Genomic DNA, 22,563 nt, shown 5'->3' with positions numbered 1-22,563 from the left:
CTTTTAGCAGGGCATGCAATGTTTTCATTTAAGTTCCTAATTCAATATCCCTGCCACATATTTCTTATCTAATGAACTAACATAATATCTCTGGTGGTTCAGTCCCTGTGCTAAGTATGAGCGTTCTGATGTTGTGACAGATTGGAGAGGAATGGGATGACAGTCTACAGTCAAAGGAACAGATTGAAGCTAACCTGCTAAACAAGTTTGAGGCAGCTGTGAGAAGGGAAAGAGCACATGCTTATTCTTTCTCTCATCAGGTGATCAATTCCTCTGTTTCTTTTACTCTGCTGAGAGTGTGGAGGGCTCACACAGATGAATAATTAAGTATGAGAGGACAACTTAGCTATTTTTACATCCAAAAAGTTAGAAATTTGAGTAAACCGGTTTGTTAAATAGCTTAGTAGAGAGGTCATATAGATAAATAATAAAGTATGCAATGACAGCTGACTGAGTTATCTTGAAAGTTAGAAATTTACACAAACCTGTCTGTTAAATAGCTGACTCCCAATTATTTGCTTGGTCAATCTGTCAAAGTTAAGTAGATGGTGGTTTGGAAAATGGTGCAGTGTAATTATTTTTTTCAGATAAACATGCTTGCTTGCCAACATAGACAAGTTTGTCATTTCTTAAGCTATGTTGAACTAGTTAGTCTCTCCATTTTACCTTTGCAATTTTGCATAAACAAACACATGTTTTATGCTATAGTGCAACTATAAGAAAAAAATAGGCTCCACGGAAATTGTTTACTTAAGATATGGCAATTCAATTATGAGATGCTTTGGGCAGGCATGATTTTCACCTATTTCTGAAATCGACACATGCTTGAGGCTACCTTGAAACTAAAAACAAATTAGATTGCAGAAACCGCAGCGTATTTAAGATATGGCAATTCAATTTCTGAAATGCTTTGGTAAGCATAATTAATAATTTCCTTTGACATGTACGGCTTAGTGTGATTGAATGAACTCGTGGACAATCTATGAGAAAGATAATAATGGTTTCGGTCTTCGGAACCTTTTGAAGCCCTTTAAAACATTATTATAGTTGCAACTTTGATGTTACCACTCGTCATTTGTAAATGTCTATTAAAAGGTTCCAGTCCACTTGCATCTGGCATGGGTTGCTTTAAAAAGTGTCAATTCTCTAGTGACTTCAGGAATCTGTCTTTGTTTATCAATTCTCTAGTGCCATGCAGCATAAATGTTTCGATTACAAATTTATCTTTACTGCTCACAGTCCATGCAAGTTTATTTCATGAATGGAGAATAAAGGACTATTTCATGAATGGAGAATAAAGGACTTACAAATGTTTCGATTCTCCATTCATGAAAAAATGTGTTCTGTCTCTTCGGAACTACTTCCAAAAACTATTATGGAATTGAAAACCTTCATTTTTGTGATGCTTTTGTGTACTGTGTTGATATACCATGTCAATTTTGTAGTAATCGTCGCTCAAAATCTAATTTATCTTCTGGGTCTCCATTGTGTATCTGTTTGTAGTACAAAGTTGCAGAGCTGCACTGGTCTGGACACCTATAGACTGATGTAAGTTCCTGCCCTATCTCCATCTTCATTTTCATTTTTTTAGATGAAAAATTGCATGTCTTTGTACCTGCATGATCAATTACCGTGTGTTCTGCAATTGACAAATTTCATAGCTGTTGTTGATTGTCTTCTGTTTACTGTGCCTTCATCAATTGTTTTGAATTTAGCAAAATTTAATTGCTTCTATATACTGCTTGTCTGTTGTTCTTTGTTTATGTACTGTAGCAAATATATTCTGTTCTATTTGTTTTTTCCCTCTGTTTTTGTCTTCCAAACAGCATGATGGCAATGAAGTGTTGCTTGATAATTCAAATTTTTTATCATGGCTGAAACTGAGTTTTCTGAGCAGTTCAAAATGAATGGGTTGCAATTAACATTTCATTACAAATGAACGTGAACATTCCCATTCAAATACATGTATGTGCTGAACATTTACTGTTATATTATTGTTATAATCAACGGTTTATGTATGTGCCACTATTTATTTGATATCATTTATTGATTTCAAATTTTTTTAAAATGTGTTAAAAGATATCATGGAAGGTCTTGAATCTTTTGATAAGGCTGCTTGGACAAAAGACATGTTGCATATATTTTGTGATATATGCATTAAGGCAATTGATATGGGAATGAGACCTAATACTCATTTCGATAAAACGGGGTGGAAATTTCTTATAACATCATTCAAAGAACAAACTGGGCATGCATTCACTAAAACACAATTGAAAAACAAATGGGATGGATGCAAAAAGGATTGGAGGATATGGAATAAGCTGGTTTCAGAAACCGGTGTTGGTTGGAATAGTGAAATAGGCACAATTGCAGCTAGCGATGAGTGGTGGAAACAAAAAATTCAGGTACATTCCTTGTCATCCTAATAATTTCTTTTATTATTGTCAAATTCCAGCCCTAAAATTTTACTAGTATTGATCCTTCATTACTTGATTTAATTTATACGCAGGAAATTAGAGGAGCCAAAAAATTCAGACATGTCGGTATTGAGCCATCTTTGAAGAATAAATTTGACCGAATGTATTCCAACATTGTCGCAACTGGAGCGTTTGCATGGGCTCCTTCATCAGGTGTACCTGCCGGCAGTGGTGTTGATCCTGGTACAAGCAATGCCGACATTGTTGATGATGGTTTGGAAGAGGGCAGCGGTGATTCGGAGGAAGATGTCAATCCAGATTTCCAGACTGACATGGCTCGAATGGTTGGAGAGATAAATATGTCAACCAGCAGCAATACAAAAAGCAGCGGCAAAAGAAAAGGACGAGATCATGCCGATGTGCGATGTAGAAAGAAGAAAACATCTGGAATTGGTGTTCAGCTGATGACAAGGTGCAATCATCTTCTTGAGAGTATGTCGACTAAGAGTGATTCGACGTCGATTAATTTGGATCGCGAAGGCTGTAGCATCCCCGAGGTGATAGCTGAGCTGCACTCAATTCCTGGAGTTTCAATTGAAGATGACTTCCACGACTTCGCTACGGAGTTTCTCATTTCAAGAAGGAAAAGAGAAATGTGGGCCAGTATGGGCGATAAGCAACAAAAGTTAAGATGGTTGCAGCGAATGTATGCACGAACTAAACGTGCTTAGCTGACATGGTATGATTTAAGTAGCTTAACTGTTAATCAATTAAAGTATGTTCAAGTGCTTACGATATTTATACATGTTTATTTTTTTGTTGCAGGGTAATGGGATGACGGTTTTTAAAAGAGTTGTTTCCATTTGCCGAAGTTTGTTCGAGGCATTGTATTATTCCACATTTGATTTTAAGGCATATGAGCATATGCGTTTGCGGTAATTTATGTACTGTTATATTTATTAAACTGCTTTGCGGGAGTAAACAAACTTGTATGAGAAATTGGTGGTTGTAATGTTGTATTTTATCTACGAATTACAATGTTCAATGGTTGACCCTTTAATGGAATTGCTTGTTAATTTACATGAAATGGTTGTTCAAAATTACCTTAACTGTTTTGTTAACTGTATATTTTTATTTGCTGCCGTGAGGTCTGCTGGGAATAATACTACATGCTGCTGTGTTTCTTTCCTTAGCTTTAATTTTTTCAATTGGTTAGCTACTGTGAGATTGACATGCTGCTGGTCATTCCATCCTTGGCTGTATTTTTTTTTCCATTAGGTAGCTAGCTAGGTGCTCATGTATGTCCTGTGTGGATTAGGAATACATCTAACTCTGGAAACATTAGGCATGCATGTAGAAACCAGGAGATAAGCTTTGTATGAGATGGAGAGAGGGTTGAGATAAGAAGATGACATTTGCTACATTGTTTACCTTTACTGTTAATTCTTTTTTCTTTGCTGCCATGAGGTTTGATAATACATGCTGCCGTGTTTCTTTCATTTACTGGAATTTTTTCAATTGGTTAGCTACTGTGAGCTTGACATGTTGTAGGTGAATTTTTAATTGGCTGTAATTGTTTCCATTTGCTAGCTACTGTGATCTTGTGAGGTCTGAAAAAGCAACCCCTTTTGCAGTTACTGTTTGTGTTTTTTTTCATTGTTGCTGTGAGGTGATGGGACAAATGTTGATGCTGTTTTTTACTTTTCTTTGTTGTTGGTCGTCCTATTGCTTCAGAAACTTGGAACTCTGTTTTTATTGGAAATGAATGGCAGGATGGTGTACATATATGAGATGTGAACTCTGTTTTTGGCAGGATGGTGTACATATATGAGCTGTGAACTCTGTTTTTTGCAGGATGGTGTACATATATGAGCTGTAAAAGTAACATTATATTGCTACTTTTACAGCACATGCATACATGTGAATGAATGTATTTATGTTGAAAGATGAAAAATATGACATGTGAACTCTGTTTTTGGCAGGATGGTGTACATATATGAGCTGTGAACTCTGTTTTTTGCAGGATGGTGTACATATATGAGCTGTAAAAGTAACATTATATGCTACTTTTACAGCACATGCATACATGTGAATGAATGTACTTATGTTGAAAGATGAAAAATTATAAAATAGACGTGAGCTGCATTGAAATTTTCTATATAAAAAGGAATGTTTGCATCATATTTTTCAATGAAATAGCTTTCTTCATAACAAGCTTCAAAAAACCTCTCAGCAGAATACTTCTTTTTTGTTGGCTTTACAGGTATGGAAAAAACTTATGTTGAACTAACTTTTTGATAGTTTTTTAATTGAATGATATATAATTATTTAAAGTTTTTTTTATTAACAACATATAATTTTTTTTCTTTTTTACATGTAATTGAAGTTATGGCTGATCCACGATTTAATGACATATTGAATGAAGATTTCGATTGTAATTATGATACTATAATGAACCGCATTGTAGATCAAATTAATTATCCTTGTGAAGGTAGTGGTGCCTCAGTTGATGGTGCAGGAGATGACAGTAATGGAAACGATTCCGACGATAGTAGTGGCAGTGGCAGTGACAGTGATAGTGACAGTGATGGTGACGATGCATTTATTATAAGGAGGCATCTTGATAGGAAAAAATTAATTATTTGCGTAGCTGGAGCTATAAATTATTATTATAATAATTATATGTTTAAAGAACCATGTATGGTTTCATATAACACAGGGATGCGTTGGTTGACGGGTGTTTTAAAAGGGCATTGGAAACGAAGTGTTAACATGTTCAGGATGGACGCAACCACTTTTTTGAGTTTGTGCACCGACTTGGAAACGCGTTATGGCTTAAAAACGTCAAGAAGAATGAGCGTTATTGAAAAGGTAGCAATGTTTCTATTTACAATAGCAGTTGGGGCGTCAAATAGACAAGTGCAGGAAAGATTCCAACATTCAGGTGAAACTGTTAGTCGATGTTTTAAAGAAGTGCTTAAATCATTACGTTTGTTTGCTGTGGAAATCATAAAACCAGTAGATCCACAATTTACGAGCACACCAAGAGAAATTGCTATGAATCCAAGATTTATGCCACATTTCAAGGTAAGATTAATTTTTTTAATATATATAATTAAGTAGTTTAATTAAGTTGTTCAGAGGAGTATGAAATATATTATAAAAGTTTATATAAGTACTATAAATGTTTTTGTGGCATGTAGAATTGTGTCGGTGCAATTGATGGAACACATGTCCGTGCCTGCGTACCAGCTGCGAATCAAATTCCATTTATTGGAAGAAAAGGTGTACCAACACAAAATGTAATGGCCGCTTGTAGTTTCGACATGCAATTCATGTTCGTGTGGGCAGGATGGGAAGGCAGTGCACACGATACTCGTATTTTTTTGGAGGCTATTGACAATAGCAATATCAACTTTCCAAAAACCTCCAGAAGGTTGTGATTTTGACTAAATTGAAGATTGGGTAATTGAAGGAATATAATTATTTTTTAAAGTTTTGTTTAAAATTACAATGTTATTTTTTTCAGGAAAATACTATTTGGTTGATGCTGGATATCCAAACGAGTATGGATATTTGGGTCCCTACAAAGGCGAGAGGTATCACTTCCAAGAATTTAGACGTCGTGGACAACCAAGTGGTCGGAAAGAAGTGTTTAATCGTGCACACTCGTCACTACGTAACGTGATCGAACGTTCTTTTGGGGTATGGAAACAGAGGTGGAAAATTTTGCAAAACATGCCTGCTTATCCATACAAAACACAAGTTGAGATTGTAGTTGCATCAATGGCACTACATAATTATATTAGAAGGAGATCGCAAGATGATGCAGTTTTTTCTGAGTATGATCGCAACCCCAATTTGATTCCAGATGACTTTTTGCCTGATACTGTTCAGGCTTCGGCCGTTCAAGGCTCACAGAGGCCTTCACGTATGGATTTTGTACGCGATGGAATTGCAAATAGTTTGATGGAACAATAAAAGAGTACATTAATGTATAACGATTTTTCATTTTGTTATGTAATCATAATTACAAAACACCTATGTTTTGGAATTATATATATGTGTCTATATATATGTCCTTTTAATTAATTCCAATCAATGTCCTTTTAATTAATTCCAATCAAATATTTAATTCCAATCAAATATAAAACACAAACCATAATAAAATTAAAATATTTTTTTTTGAACCACAATTTTTACCAAACACAAAATTGCTTTTTTTCCACCACAATTGTTGAACCACAGTTTTGTAACCAAACACCAAAAACTGCTTTTTTTAAAACCACAACTTCAACCACAGTTTTAACCAAACACCAACTTTTTTTAAAATCAACCTCACAAAAAGTACTTTTTAAGAAACTGCTTTTTACAAACCGCAACCACAAAAGCTACCACAATACCAAACACACCCTAATTGGCAGGGCGTTTGACAGTGATTCAAAAAGTGTTTTCAAATCAATTTAAATGTTTTTTTTTAATTAATATATTTTTAATATTTTTAAATTATTTTAATATGTTAATTTTAAAAATAATTTTTAAAAAATAAAAAAATTATTATTATATTTTTTAAGTGAATAATATTTAAAAAAACAATTATAATCACAATTTTAATCGGCTACTGTTAACGAAAGGACGTTGCTCACTTTCAGTTAGGCCTTGGAAAGAACAATCTCTGACATGGTTGATCTTAAAAGTCTGTACTGTTGTTGGACTTGCATGGGACTCCTAGGGGTCTGTGTCCCAGTTGTCTTTGCATGTGAGGGGATCGAATCATCGAGGTTCAATAAGAAAATCAATTAAATTAATATAAATCCATACTCACTACAAACCGAATTGCTTAGAAAAAAGAATGAGAAAATCAATTCAAACAAATTAATAATAAATAAATTCATTTAATTGAAATTAAAAAAAAATAACTAATAATAATTAAAATTAATCTTATATATTTAATTGCAATTAAAAAAAATCCAATTAAAAACCAACAAAATTGTTCTCATTTGAAAACAATTCTTACAACAACATTCATATAATTATTAAGAACATGAAAATTAAAAAAAAAAATATATTAAAAAAACAAATACAATGTAAAAAAAAATTAAAGAAAAAATCTTACCTTAATATTATTGCGAGTGAAGACGAGAAGAGGAGAAAAAAAAAACAAATTCAAATATGTTAATTAACAAAAAAATTATTGAGATGAGAAAAGAAGAGGGGAAAAGATATACCTGAGCGGGGAAGAAGAGAAGAGAAGGAGTTGAGAAGGGAAGAGCAAGAAAGAGAGAGATGTTGGTGTTTTTAACAAAAGGGAATGAGAGAAGAATAAGATGATGAAGAGAGAAGGTTACGAAATTAGCAATTCTGGTCTTTTAATTGAGCTTATTTTATGAATGGTTTTACCGATAGATAATTAAATATTAATATTTTTAACCATCCCCCGATGAGTCCGTGTGTAATATTTAATTTAATATAAATTTTTTAGAAACCCTTTAAAAATACAATGACTTTTTACTCATTATATCTGAAATATTTAATTTAAATTTTTATTTTAATCAAAAAATTTCATAAACCCCTCAGATCTCATGAATGACTTTTTAATCCATCGAAGATTTTTTTTGTAATATTTAATTTGAATTTTTAATTTAATCAAAAAAATTTAGAAACCCTCAAATATCACTGACAACTTGTTAGTCCATCAGAGATTTCAACTATAATATTTAATTTAATCAAAAATTTTAAGAAACCCTTTAAATATCATCAATGACTTTTCAGTTCTATTGGAGATTATGTCTATAAAGAACAATAATTAACAATGTAATTGAGATATGAACAAATCTAGAGCTCTCAGAAAAAAATACCGACGAACTTGATCCATTGGTAATCCTATATTTAATTGACAACATGAACCATGCAATTGAGAATTGAATAATCTCAAAACTCTTTGAAATATACCAAACAACTTAATTTGTTGGTGATGCACTATGTATTTAACATAATAAACAATGCCAACGAGAAAAGAATAGTTTTAATGCTATGTGGAATATATTGATATAGACTTATTATGTCAGTGTATTTGTTAGTATTTTATAGTTTTCATCATACTTTTTTTATTTTAAAAAAAATCATTATAATCTCCTTGATACATAGCAAAAAAATATTTGTATTAGTGTTTACTAATAGAGATAGCGGGGGAATATTATATCAGTAAAATTTATTGCAATATACCAATAGAAAAATTTATTTAGTAATTTTATTTTTATTTATAAATGTTTTGGTAATAAAATTAATTCCAAAATAAATACCGGTTTTATTTATGGATTCACACCTATACATAAACCTAGGTTAAAACTGCCGGGATTGAAAAAACTAATCAGAAACCGTCCGAACAAGACATTAAAAGAGCTTATGATCCCCATATACATCATTTTCCGATGAGATGCTACCTATGAGATTCCACCAGCGAATAACCTGGTTAATTACGCATACCTCGAAAATAAGCGTGGCCTTGTTCAAGTGGACGGGGAAAGATAAATGACTTATTTATTTTTAAGTTTTAAAAGTATTTAAAAAAAATTAAAATTAATATTTTAAAATTATTTTAATATATTAATATCAAAAATAATTTTTTTTAAATAAAAAAAATATTATTTGTTAGCAACAGGACCCCCCGGCAGTTTCAGATGATCAGCAACAGTTTGAGCAAAATATATATGCCCATAGAAGATATAATACATGTAATCTTATCATGTGGATATCCTCTTCTGCTGACATTTTCTTCAAAGCATAGCTCAAATGATGCCTCGCTTAATAGTCTTGATGACGCGAGATTTTCTCATGATGCATGATAATGGACATAATTTTTTATTTTATTGTTTTTGAATTAAATTGAAGTCTTTTTAGAAGATTCTAGACACCCATTTTTCTTATCAGTTGAAATTTCATAGCCGTTGAAGAAGCCTTACAATAATACCTATAAACTAATCGCTGAAGCGAAGAGAAAAAGAATTCGAACATGAAACTTGAGGGGAGGACAGGTTAAAAAAAAAATGAATAAAAGAAGAAACAATCGTTGGAGTCACGTCGGACATTCATAGACACCACATGTTAGCTTGGGATGAATCTCGAGCTGATAAGGTTATTAAACCTACTTCGGGGTTAATTAGGTTAAAGAGTTAGTTTCAAGGTTTTACAAGTGAATCCAGATTGATCCAAAAAAATTAATTTTTTTTAATATTTTATATAAAAAAATTAAGAAAAAATTCATGTAAATAGAGGCTATATATATATTTTAAATAATAAAGTTTAAAAAAATATTTGAAAATGTTTTTTATCCCACGTTAAAAAAATATTATGTTAAGCTTTTAAATTGAAGTATTTAAACTAAAAAAGTTTTTTATCCCATTAGAAACATAGAGTATATATAGTAATGGGTTTCAAATCCTACATTAAAAATATATTATGTTATTCTTATAAGCTGAAGTATATATACTAAAAACATAATTTTGTTACTGGAAACATAGAATATATATACTAATGGATTTTAAATCTCGCATTTAAAAAAAAAAAACATCAGGCCTCACCTAGGTCACGGGTTGACCTGCCAGATCAACCGGGTCATTGCACCTACCGGTCTTTTGACAAACCCGAACCGGTCCAGTCCCTGAATTAACCTGTCGAGCCGGTCTGGGTTTAATAACTATGATTCTTAACAACAAAAATAAATGACAATTTTAGAGCTTTTATGGAAGGTGTGCCCCCTCCTTTATAGTATAACAACTTCTCCTATATGTTGGCACATGTATTAGACTCAATAGACACCTTTTTGTTTTCTTTGTTTATTTTAGTCCTTAATTCCACAATATATCTTCAATTGAATCCCAAATTTATTCCAACTCAAGCCTAGACTCTCTTCTTTCAATTTAGTACTTGATTCTTCAATAACTCTTTGATTTAATCTCGAATAGCATCATCTCACCCAGCCCTAACAAAGAAAAGAAAAAGATAAAGGGAAAAAATAAGATAATTGACTCGAGTTAGCGTAGTGTGGTTGTGTACAAGATCTAAGCAATGAATTTAGTGGTTAACTAAGGTTGATCGAGAATGATCAAATATCTTATTGTCTTTATATTAAAAAGAATATCGTCCTGAATTTTTTTTGAAATTGACTCATATATTTATCAGTTTGTCCAAGTTATTTTTTGATATATCAAATTGACTAGGTCACTTCATGGCAACTCCTACATATTTTTATTTGAAACTCAAGCTATATAATAAATCTTGTTACAAGATTTCAAGATTAACCTATTAAATCGAGTTTAATTACACAATCAAATAGTTTCTCATAAAATTCCTTATTTTCTTACATTAAAAAAGACTTATTCTAACAACATCATCTTATACATTTTTTTTTATTCATATTGAGTTTCGATTAGACCATTTTAATATGTTTTGAATTTACACATGTTGTTTAAATAATTACTCCCGAAAATATTACTAACAGCTCGAATCCACACCTGTAACGGAACGTAAGCAACGAAACTAATGGAGTAACTACGACTCCTAACGTGCCATAAAAGCTTTTCATTCTCATCATCACTGAACTGGAGGAAATATTTTGGATTTTATATTAAATTGGATAAGAATTAATCAGGTCAAGCACAATTGATTTAGTAATCAGCCCACTAATTAGTCAACTTACTTGAATGAAAACTTGTTTGACTTTACAAAAAGAATAAATTTTTAAAACAATATTATTTTTTTAATAAACAGTGTTAATTCAAATTAATCAAGGATCATTAATCTGGAAATCTAAAACACAAGATTATGATTTATAGGGTGATCATTTTCAGTTTTGTTTTTTATAAAAAGAAAGTAATGAAATTGAATTGTTTTTCTTTTCAAAAATAAAACTGAACCGAAATTGGTTCAAACCAACCAGTTTTGGTTCTGTATTTTTTGGTTTAAATTCGGTTTGGTATTTTTGGTTTCAAGCTTATAAAATCAAAAATAAATCGAACTGGTTAATTTTTTTAAAATTTTAATTGGTTTAATTAGTTTTTTTATAATTTAATTTTTCCAGTTATTTATTTTTTAATTTTCTTGAATTAATCAGTTTTCGGTTATAACCAAGCTGGGTGGGTTTTATAAAATGGTTTGCAACATCAAATCGAACAAAACAAGCGTACGATGTAATACCATGTAATAAATGTAGTATAATTACTACAAGTTCCATCACCCAATTATGTGTACTGCAACGAATTTTGCCACCCTTTATTTCATTAAGTTATAATACTAAGTTATTTTTCAATCCTTGATGTTTAGCACTGATATAATTTTTTCATGTTTGACGACCTCAAACTTAGAGTTTGTTTGTCTCCTAGTTCGTTTTTATAAATTTTATTTTTTTTTGTTTGAAATTAATTTTATAGTATTTTTTTTATTTTGATGTGATGATATTAAATGATTTTAAAAAAATAAAAAAATATTATTTTAATATATTTTAAAATAAAAAATATTTTAAAAAGTAATCATTATTATAACATAAAACACTATTTCAATCTCTTTAACTTATCAAGGAAACATATTCTGGTTTTTCTCTAATAATTTATATAGTCAAAGGGTATAATTCTTAATTCAGAAAAAACCCTCTAAGAAATCATAAGATTTTTACTACTTACATCTTTTTAATTATTCATCAAAACTCAATTTTAAATAAGAGATCATAAAATAAAATCCGGGACTCACTAGAAATATCTCCATTTAAAATTTATCTTTTCTATTTATATTTATTTATTTCCTTAAAGTACACTACATGAAAAAACTAATAAAATATCATTAATTACTTATATAAACACCGTAAAAACTCTTATAAATGGTTTAATATCACAATTCTCAATAATGAACAAGCATTGAGGAACTACATTATAGTTTTTCAAAAAAATAAGTGTTAATTTATAATTGTGTAGGAGTACAGGGGCCGAGTAAAATAATTTACTCTTTCATTAAATACCCTCAGCTCGTTCTTAAATGGAAGTAGATATTTATTCTCTTGACCACTCACCCTTCTTACACTCATATAAGAAATTGCAGAGTAATCTTCCGTGGAAGGATTTTTTAAAAGTATTTTATAATCTATATTTATAATTTCTCATTGGTCAGGTTTAATCTTTTTAATATCTTAATATCTGTTGTTTTCTTTTTAAAATAGATTCGTGGAGTAACGATTACTCCCGGCGTACTATAAAATCTTTCCATTTTCATCGATCATCCCTTAACAGAAGGAAATATTTTGGGTTTCAGAGAGAGAGAGAGAGAGAGATCATGGACCATGGTCATGATATGCCGGGCATGGGGGGCATGGCTCCGCCGCCGCCCATGAACATGGCAGGAACGATGCCACACCACGAGATGATGATGATGCACATGACCTTCTTTTGGGGGAAGAGTGCTGAAATTCTCTTCTCTGGCTGGCCTGGGAGCTCTGATAAGAGACCACACATGTACTTTGTGGCTTTGCTGTTTGTTTTTGTGCTTTCCATTCTTGTCGAGTGGCTATCCCATTGCCAGTTGATCAAGCCTGGCTCGAACCATGTGGCGGCTGGTCTGGTCCAGACTCTACTGCACGCTTTGCGGGTTGGTTCAGCCTATATGGTCATGTTGGCTATCATGTCTTTCAATGGCGGCGTGTTCCTGGTTGCTGTGGCTGGGCATACTCTGGGGTTCCTATTTTTTGGCAGTAGGGTTTTTAAGAAAAACCAAAATCCTGCTAAAACCTCTGATCTTCCTCCATCGAGTTGTTGAATTATGCTCATCAGGTATCTGCAGGTTCTTAGGTTTGGCGATGCACTAGTTCTCCCTAATTACGCGTTTTTGTTACCCTTTTTACCCTCTTGAAACTTGAATAATAATTTCTGTTCTGAGCATTTGGTGTGTGGATTGTTATTTGTGCAAAAATAAATTTCCATTGTATACATACATACATACAGTTGTTATGAACTATTGTTCTTATTACCAGTTGATGAATCTTTAGCCGAATCGATCAGGATTCAGGGAGAAAGCTAAAATTTGTGCGTGATTTTTGAAGTATACATTTATTGAGAGGCTGCGAAAACGGTAAGCACAATAAAATTAAAAAAAAAAATTAGTTGAATTTTCCCATTGAACTATTAACTTTATGGTCCACACATTTGCATGGGTCGATAAGGTCTTATTAGTGATGGAAATTAATGCCAAGTTAGTCCAAAGCATTAAATTTGAGGCTGAGAATTTCTTGAAGAAGCAACGAGCAGTTGCCTCGAAGGCGCAAATGCCTCCTTATTTTCCACAACGTTGTGCCATAGGTCAACTATCCGTGAGCCCTTCAAGGATGCTGTAATTCTGCTTTGCTGATTTCAAATTTAATTTTTAAAAACCTCTCTCTCTCTCTCTCTCTCTCTCTCTCTCTATATATATATATATATATATATATATATCTGCCTTTGCACTGAGCTGTAGGGACAATATTGGTTCATAGAGTAGAAAGGGGGTTCTGTGAGATCAATTTTTGTTGTTATTTTGGGAGAGACAAGACCCAATTTAATAAATATATTTCTTCTATTAACCTGTGATCAAGACGAGCTCGTCAACTGGGATTTTGACAGAAGAAAGAGACATCAGTTTGGACTGCTGAAATAAAAAAATAAAAAGAAGAAGAAGAAGAAGAAGGCAGTGGTGCTCTGAATAATAATGTCCTACAAGAACACAGATCGATAGTCTAATATACTTTTTCCCCTTGAAAACCATTTGTGAGGGGAGATTGGCATATTCACTGAACTTATACTTTATGGAGATCACTTTCAACGTATAAATTGATAGACTATCGATCTATTTAGGAATACAGATAGGTAGTACACTTTTAGTGTGTGTTTGGATGAAAAGTAATTTATATTTTTTAAAAGTAAAAAACATTTTTTTTAGTTTTTAGAAATATAATTTATGCTTTAAATATGTTTTACCTTAAAAAAAAAGCTATCATACCTTCAAGTTAAATATACTTTTAATATCATCACCTTTCGATAGTCTATCATTTTTAATGTGTTTGGATGAAAGATAACTTGTATTTTTTTAATAAAAAATATGTTTTTTTTTTTAGTTTTTAAAGATCTGATTTATACTTAAAAAATATTATATATTTTTAAAAAAACTACCATATTTCCAAACCAAACATATTTTTAGTATCATCATCTTTTCATGGGTTGGAAAATATGGATGTACTCCTTTTTTTTTAACAGTATTTGGACCCTGTTTGGTGTTAATTATGCCTTTAAATTGCACACTTGCTGTATCTATTTTTATTCTAAGAATAATATTTGGTTAAGATTTGAAGCAAAACACAAGATGATATAAAAGAGAATTATTTAGCAGAATAATATTAAAAAAAAATTATTATTTTTTTTGAATTAAAGCAAGCAATCCCTGTTATTAACTAAGAACAAAACAATTTATTATTAAATCCATTATTTGTCAAGGTAAAGATATAATAATAATAATTTATCAAACACAATTTATATCCGTAAAGGGGACGCATCGTGAGCATAATAAAAAAATATACTATAAGAATACAGAAGGAGCTGCAGAGCACCTACTCAATCGTGGCAGTGACGGCCAGCCCTTGAATTAACAATATCTGAATGGTGTGGGAGGAATCACTGTTCCTCCACACACAAAACACTGTGGATTACAACAGTAATCCACAGTGCTTCTTTTTTTTTTTTTTTTTTTTTTTTTACTTCTCCCTCTTTTTTTCGTTTTTTTTTCCTTCTTTTTTTTTCAACTTTCTTATTTTTTCTTTTTTTTTCAAAATTATTTTTGTTGATTTTACTTTTTAAATATTGACCTGGTTAAAATTTTTGCTTTGCAATTTTTTTCTTTAAAATAATGTGGATTGTTGCGATGTTTTTCTACATAGTTTTTCTATTTTATTTCTTTATTTTTCAAAATTATATTTGTCGATTCTTTTTAATATTGATCAGGTTGAGAGTTTAATTTTGTATTTTTTTTCTTTAAAACATTGTTGATTGCTACAATATTTCTTCGTATGGTTTTGTTTTATGATTTTCTCTGAAATTATCATTTTTTTATTTTTTTTAAATATGAAGCTAGTTAAAAATTACAGTTACAATATGTAAGAAAAGCACTGTAACTTTCCTAAAAAATTACTGTTGATTGCTACAGTGTTTTTCCCCACATGTTTTTTTTCCTGTTTTTATGTTTTTCCCTAAAATTATCTTTGTTAATTTTGTTTTTTTAAATATTAAACTGGTTAAGAATTGCAATTACAAGTAGATACAAGTTTTTTCCTCACAAAACACTATGGATTGATACAATTTTTTCTCATATGGTTTTTTTTCCAATTTTTTTTTTGTGTTTTTTTTGTAATATCTTTTTGTAAAATTATCTTCGTCGATTTTATTTTTTTTAATATTGAATTGGTTAGAATTTAACTTTGTAATAAAGTTTAATCATGCGGGGAAAGCATTGTAGCTTTGCTCATAAAACATTGTGGATTGCTAAAGTATCTCTCCGCATGTTTTTTTTTGTTATAATTTTTTTCAAATTATCCTTTTCAATTTTATTTTTTTGAATATTGAGTTGTTTGTAAATTACAATTATAAGTCATTACAAATAAGGTTAAATCATGTGGGGAAGCACTGTAGCTTTAATCACAAAACACTGTGAATTGCTATAGTGTTTCCAACATGTTTTTTTTCCTTTTTTTGGTGTTTGTTTTGTTATTTGTTTTTTCTAAAATTATCTCTGTCGATTTTTTTTTTTGAATATTGAGCTGATTAAGAATTTAGCTTTGTAATTTTTTTTTCTTTAAAACACTGTGAATTATTGCAGTGTTTTCTTATATGATTTTTTTATGATTTTTTCCAAAATTATCTTTGTCGATTTTTTTTTTTTAATATTGAGTTGGTTAAAAATTATAATTACAATAAAGCTAAATCATATGAGGAAAGCGTTGTAGTTTTTCTCACAAAACACTGTGGATTGCTACAATATTTCTCTAAATGGTTTTTTATTTTATTTTATTGGGAAAAATGCTATAATTTTCCTCACAGAACATTATCAATTGCTACAACGTTTTTTCTCATGGGTTTTTTTCCTTCCAAAATTATCTTTGTTGGTTTTTTTTTAATATTAAGTTGGTAGAGAATTTACCTTTGTAATTTTTTTTTATTAACTAAAAAAGCTAAATCATGTAGCGAAAGCACTGTATCTTTCCTCACAAAACACTACAAATTGCTACAAATCATTTTGTTCAGTCTCTAAATTTTTGATCATCAACACAGCTTTTTTTCCTGTCATGAAATATTTGCTCCATCATACCTTTAATTTTTATTATTTATCTAACGCTGGTTTATAGTTATAACACTATCAAGTATAGTTATTTTATAAGCCCGCAGCAATGCGCGGGCATGTCATCTCGTATGCGATAAAATAGCTCATCATTCAATTATGGTAGTGTTTGACTAAACCTTTCATAAATAATTTTTAAAAAAATTATTTTTTTTTAATTTTTTTATTTTAAATTAATATTTTTTAAAATATTTTTATATTATTTTGATGTATTTTAAAATAAAAGGCACCTTGAAAAGTAATTGATACCACATTTCTAAACACACAATAAACTATTATATGATATGATTTTCATTATATTTTTTAGTTTTTTTTTAATTTTTAAAGATATTTAATTATCACGCCATTTTTTTTTTAAATGAGATTGATTTAATATGATTTGATTAATTTCGTAAGTTCAAAAGAAATCTGGACAACTAGAAAAAATAATTTGAATAAAACAAATTTAAGATGACATTTTAAAAAAAAAAATATTGAGATAATAATATATTATATTAATCTAAATCAACACAGGTTACATGTAAAATCCATAACCAAAATCATAAGATTGTGAGCAAATAAAAAATATATATATTGAAGTCTAATTCTCAATCAATTTATTATCAAGGAATAAAATTTAATAAATCAATAAAAATGAAAGAAGAAAAAAGTCATAAGTCAACTTAAATTAACCTACTAAACCTGGATCATGATACTAGAATAACCTAATAAAAATCAAATTAAAACAGATTATAAAACTCAAATATGAATCAATTAAATATTGAATGATGAAATTAAAAGAAAAAATCAATTAAAAAAAAGACCCAATTTAACCATGGTTAACTCAACAAAACCTGGACTAATTTCTAATCAACTCAAATGTTAAAGAAAGAAATTAAACAAATATATAAAAAACACTAGTCAACCAAGGTAATCCACAAAACATGTGACTCGAGTCATGGAATTAAGATAATTTTATAAAAAATAAATCAAAATAAATAATAAACTTAAATTTTTAATAAATTTAATATTAAAAAATAAAATAAAATAAAAATCTTTAAAATAACAGCTGGGAGGAGTGGAATCCCCTCCTGAATTAGTTTTATGTTAACAGCACATTTTGCCAAAAAAGAAAAGAAGAATGGGCTTCCTAAACTCTTATATCGCGCAAGATCCATATTTAGAAAACATTTTTTTTTGGTATTTTGTAGTCCTATAAAAATCTCACCAGTGCATAGTACAAATTTTATTCTGTACTGTAAATATCTCTTATCGCTAACATCCAGCCTGTGATCCACAATCGCCAAATGAACCCAAGAGAAAACTCCATTTCCCAACGCCCTCCTGTCAATTTCTCTTTCTTAAAGAAAATTAATGGACCCTGACCATCATCTGCCTGGCATGTCACCGCCGCCGCCATCAACACCCATGAACGGCACCGACGGGATGCACCACAAGATGATGATGCACATGACATTCTTCTGGGGCAAGGAGACATTGATCCTTTTCTCCGGCTGGCCTGGCACAAGTTCAGGCATGTATGTGCTAGCCTTGGTGTTCGTTTTTGTGCTTGCGGTCCTGGTCGAGTGGCTCTCTCATAGCCGATTAGTCAAGCCAGGTCCCAGCAATGTCGCAGCTGGTCTTATACAGGCATTGGTGCATGCTGTCAGGGTTGGTCTTGCCTATATGGTAATGCTTGCTGTCATGTCCTTCAACGGCGGTGTGTTTATTGTAGCCGTGGCGGGACATCTTGTAGGTTTTTTGATCTTCGGGAGCAGAGTTTTCAAGGATACAGAGACGACGCCGTATCACAAGACCTTCGAGCTTCCTCCAACAAGTAATTGATCGGAAAATAATAGAATTATGTGTTTTTCCTTCCTGTCTTCCTCTTTTTTTAAAAAAAAAAAAAAAAAAATGGGTTGCCAGTTTAGACTTTAGATTGGTAGATCATGTTAATTATCGTATTAATTTCTTTGCCATCTAGGGCCACTCAAATTCACAATCACCAAGATATTGGCCCCGACCAAAATTAGTGGCATATGACCGCAAGATCTTATCAGCTTGTGCTATCCTTGTCATATTTCAAAAGTAGCCGTAAGAAGACGTTTCTTATGGGGCCTTAATTCATGATCCCATATCAAGCTCCACAGAAAATTTCAAACAACCTGTAGCTAGTCCTCATAAATGTCTAAGTCTTCAGTTTAAAGATGATAATGAATATTTATGAATTATGTTTTATATTATCTATATTTGAATCTGAATCCAAAATTATTATCCACACTCAATTATGAATTTTTGATACTCGAAGGAGTTTCAGAATCCACAACCTAATTCCAAATCATAGCTTATAAAATTTGACTGCTGGTTTGATTTTTATAATAATCTTAGTTGACATCAAATATGATATAACATTTGACATTAAATTAGAAAACTAATGATTTTTCAATTGCACGCTAAATTCTTCCAACAAAATCTGCCAATAAGATCTTTGTACATTTCTAAAAGTAGTAATAAGTATTAAAACCCTTCATCATGGACATGTGCTGTTGTATCACTTAAAACATAATATAAAAAAAAAAAAAAAACAAATAACCAACTGACCAAGGATGAAAAAAAATAAAAAATAAATCATTTAATAAATGATCTGAACTCAAGACTAAAAGATTTGTTTTTTTTTATTGTAATTTTATGTTGTTCAAATCTCATGATTGTTCATATGATTTAGATAATTATTAATTTTAAAATTTATAAAATTAATTAAAAAGCATATAAGCTAATCCGAACACTTAGACTAATAATAAAACAATCCCCAAATGTTCCAGGGAAGGAAACAAGAAAACATCCCTTTAAGATTATTTTGTTGATTATTAATATGGATAATGAGTTATAGCTTAACTAATAATAATATTATTGCTCCCTTATTTTTTTCAAGAAATCTCAAGAGATTCAATCTCTTCTCCAACAACTATTCGAATACCACACACTGAGGCCTCCATTAAAAAAAAAAATAACCATTGAAGTTCTAGGCCTCTACACAGCTGAATCATTACAGGAACTACATAACAGAGCACACAATTGCATATACCACGCCGTCGCCAGACAGGAGGAGGAAGAACAGGGCTGGATCATTTCTTCCCAACGAACTTTTATTTTATTTTTCTATTTCTCTATCTGAATCTGATCACGACCCTTCAAAGAAAAACAAAAGTTTTATTGAGGATTTACAAGCATTAGTTTAGTTTCATCCTATGATGTATAAGATAAGACTATAATTTGACCAGTGTCCTTGTTTTTCTTCTTCTTTTATTCTGTCTAAAAACTCTTTATTCACCCGGCTTTCTTGGGCAAAAACAGCCGTATCGAGCAACCTAATCGGTGGGGTATTAGGAGGTGAGCATCAAGGCATTATGCCTGTGTGAAGTCAGTACGGCCATTCCTGAGGCAAACCGGTTCCTTGATGACTATTTACTGCCGGCGTCGCCGGAGTCTTGCTCTTCTTTTGCGGTAGTTGCAGGCCACATCTCACATCACCGCTCGAAGCATCTAAAACCAGAAGAGCACACACGGATCAACAACGAGCTGCTATCACTAGATGAATGCAAGATTAGTTTGTCAAAAGAAAAGAGTAATAATTCTTGGTAGCAAGGTACCTTGCTGAATAGGGAGAATAGCACCATTGGATCTTGATGCAACCCCCATTTTGTCAAAATGGAGTTTCAGCGCTTGAACTACTCTCGCTGGTATAAGAACAGTTGAACAACCTGTTCGAAAAAATAAGATTTGAAGCTAATTAGAGCCTGACTTTTCAATATTCCATTCAGACGCACGCTAGTCAAGTTTAACAGCGAGTTGATCGTTCTTGTCAGCTAGGTCTCCATTTCTTTCACAAGTGGTTAGCTGAAAGCAATTTATGAAAGGACAGGGGAAGTTTCCAATTAGAATATCAAACTTCATTTGGCCACCAACAATGTTGAAGATCAGTTAAGATTCCATGATATCATAATCAAACAAAACAACATAAAATCCAAACCGTATTTGTGGAATACAGGAGGGAGATAAACTAGTCTAAGATTAACTACTCCAACAACTACGGAAATGAACCCAAAAAAACAAAAAACAAAAAGACCAGAGTTTACCCATAAGGTGGAAAAACATCACAAAGAAAAACATTCCACTGCTCATTGATTAATTACCTGGTTTCTTTTGTGACCCGGAAGTATTGCCGATACCTCTAGGCAAGAACACCCCCGTGCCACCACCAGACCTGCTTCTTGGACACGAATCACCAAGGAAAACTGCTCTCATCTCTGATCCGGTTCTATGTTGTTGTTGTAGATTAGCCCATGACACCTTTTGCCCGTGATGATTAGTAAACTGCCCACCACGAGCTCTCCCTTTGCTTTGAAACTGCTTAACCTGTCGTTTGGGGTCGTTTTGTTTATGCCAATTGGACCGTTTTGCCCCATTTAGAGACTCTTGTTGCTTCATAATCTGCTCTGAATTTTTGAGCTTATAGAACTGAAAATAAAAATAATATACACACACACACACACACACACACACCACCAAAATTAGCAAAAAAGATTTATCCAAAAATTTAAAAAAATAAATAAATAATAAATTCGTATCAAAGAACCAACTAAAAGTTTCGTATGAAATATATTTTGTATTTGTGATTAAGAGAGTTACTTGAATGACCTTTATTTGATTCTCAATAAGAGCTTGCTTGGACTGAAACTGATCGGCAGGGGAAATTTCAGGTTCCCTGACAGTAGAAGGGACTGAAAGGGTTTTAAGCGAAGTGCTTAGACATCCCTCGTTATTGGCATACTTGTGAATCTCTTCCTCTTCTTTGATCTTGAACTTCTCAAACTTGTTCACCACCACGGTCTCCTCTTCTTGGCTCGAGCCCAACTCTGACCATGCTGTTGATTGTGGCCAGCCAGCAACACTCCATGTCTAAAACCACAATCGATAGACTCCGATCAGAGACTGATTAAGGAGGGTGTGACATGTGCATGCATCTATATATATATATATATACACACACACACACACACACACACGCCATAATGAATGAGTATTGTACACACAGTACACATACCTTTTCATGTCTTTCATGATCATCATCTTGGAGCATGTGATGAGCCATCTGACGAGTCAACTCAGCAATGTAATCGTCGTCTTGGTCACTTTCCGACTCAGTTGAACCAAGTTCTGATTCAATTGGCGAGCTCAGGGCAGACCCAAAATCAGATGAAGCCAAGGACGTAGACCCGTTTTGGTTAGTGGGTTTATTGTCCACGGCGAGAATGGTGTTCTCCACGGCATGATTATATTGGGAGGTCAAGAATAATGAATCTCTGTCGTGTAGGTCAACAGCCATGATAAATGAAGCTTGGTTTGGACAGTAATCAAAGGTTCCCAGAGAGAAAAGGTTGGGTTTTGATGACTAGCAATTATGGATGGTTAGGCTGTTCCTGGTACGGCCGAGCCCAGGTATACTAATTGTAACCTGGCTCCAAGCACAGGGAACACGAACAGGGTGTGTGTGTGAGAGACCTCAGACCAGTAGCTTAAATAAGCCTTTCTATAACAAACATCTGACAGAATGATGGGTCTCTTGCAACTGTGTTTCATCTAATAACTCCAACGGGTTTGTTCGATGGTTAAATCTTGGAAGTTTATATGCTTCTAAGTTCTTACAAAAAAAAAAAAACTATATATTCTTTTTCTTAGAGTAGTATTTAAAATAAGAAAATATATT

The 22,563-nt window shown here is 31.9% G+C and overlaps 4 protein-coding genes across 5 annotated transcripts; 3 read left to right on the top strand and 1 right to left on the bottom strand.

Annotated features, from left to right (window-relative positions):
- The first annotated feature begins 2,020 nt into the window (after nucleotides 1-2,020).
- On the top strand, nucleotides 2,021-3,150 carry LOC118035276 (uncharacterized). Its single transcript, XM_035040811.2, has 2 exons — nucleotides 2,021-2,405; nucleotides 2,510-3,150. Exons 1-2 carry the CDS (start codon nucleotides 2,085-2,087, stop codon nucleotides 3,146-3,148), a joined length of 960 nt encoding a protein of 319 aa, XP_034896702.1. The 5' UTR covers nucleotides 2,021-2,084; the 3' UTR covers nucleotides 3,149-3,150.
- Nucleotides 3,151-12,589: 9,439 nt separating this feature from the next.
- On the top strand, nucleotides 12,590-13,433 carry LOC118035257 (copper transporter 6). The gene has a single exon (XM_035040794.2). The coding sequence runs from the start codon at nucleotides 12,738-12,740 to the stop codon at nucleotides 13,215-13,217; it is 480 nt and encodes a 159-aa protein (XP_034896685.1). The 5' UTR covers nucleotides 12,590-12,737; the 3' UTR covers nucleotides 13,218-13,433.
- Nucleotides 13,434-17,943: 4,510 nt separating this feature from the next.
- LOC118035282 (copper transporter 6) lies at nucleotides 17,944-18,855 on the top strand. The gene has a single exon (XM_035040815.2). It carries the CDS (start codon nucleotides 18,171-18,173, stop codon nucleotides 18,639-18,641), a length of 471 nt encoding a protein of 156 aa, XP_034896706.1. The 5' UTR covers nucleotides 17,944-18,170; the 3' UTR covers nucleotides 18,642-18,855.
- Nucleotides 18,856-19,770: 915 nt separating this feature from the next.
- Nucleotides 19,771-22,527, bottom strand: LOC118035283 (uncharacterized). 2 transcript variants are annotated; one of them, XM_035040816.2, is made up of 5 exons: nucleotides 21,901-22,527; nucleotides 21,486-21,755; nucleotides 20,990-21,314; nucleotides 20,447-20,557; nucleotides 19,771-20,339 (listed from the first exon to the last, which is right to left on the bottom strand). In XM_035040816.2, the coding sequence occupies exons 1-5, from the start codon at nucleotides 22,180-22,182 to the stop codon at nucleotides 20,218-20,220; spliced, it is 1,110 nt and encodes a 369-aa protein (XP_034896707.1). In that variant the 5' UTR covers nucleotides 22,183-22,527; the 3' UTR covers nucleotides 19,771-20,217. The 2 variants fall into 2 exon arrangements, with proteins under 2 accessions (XP_034896707.1, XP_034896708.1); XM_035040817.2 differs by having other exon boundaries at nucleotides 21,495-21,755; nucleotides 21,901-22,513.
- Nucleotides 22,528-22,563: the final 36 nt, after the last annotated feature.

Source organism: Populus alba, chromosome 9, assembly GCF_005239225.2.
Source record: "Populus alba chromosome 9, ASM523922v2, whole genome shotgun sequence".
NCBI classification, from domain to species: domain Eukaryota; kingdom Viridiplantae; phylum Streptophyta; class Magnoliopsida; order Malpighiales; family Salicaceae; genus Populus; species Populus alba.
Note: the sequence above shows the minus strand (reverse complement) of the source record. Positions and strands in the feature narration are given on the sequence as shown.

Excerpts from the sequence above, each read along its gene's own strand:
- LOC118035276 (XM_035040811.2), top strand. The coding sequence starts at position 2,085 with ATGGAAGGTCTTGAATCTTTTGATAAGGCTGCTTGGACAAAAGACATG. Across the intron at positions 2,406-2,509 it reads GGTGGAAACAAAAAATTCAG|GAAATTAGAGGAGCCAAAAA; the intron begins GTACATTCCTTG and ends ATTTATACGCAG.
- LOC118035257 (XM_035040794.2), top strand. The coding sequence starts at position 12,738 with ATGGACCATGGTCATGATATGCCGGGCATGGGGGGCATGGCTCCGCCG.
- LOC118035282 (XM_035040815.2), top strand. The coding sequence starts at position 18,171 with ATGGACCCTGACCATCATCTGCCTGGCATGTCACCGCCGCCGCCATCA.
- LOC118035283 (XM_035040816.2), bottom strand. The coding sequence starts at position 22,182 with ATGGCTGTTGACCTACACGACAGAGATTCATTATTCTTGACCTCCCAA. Across the intron at positions 21,756-21,900 it reads ATCATGAAAGACATGAAAAG|ACATGGAGTGTTGCTGGCTG; the intron begins GTATGTGTACTG and ends TTGTGGTTTTAG. Across the intron at positions 21,315-21,485 it reads ATCAAATAAAGGTCATTCAA|TTCTATAAGCTCAAAAATTC; the intron begins GTAACTCTCTTA and ends TTTTATTTTCAG.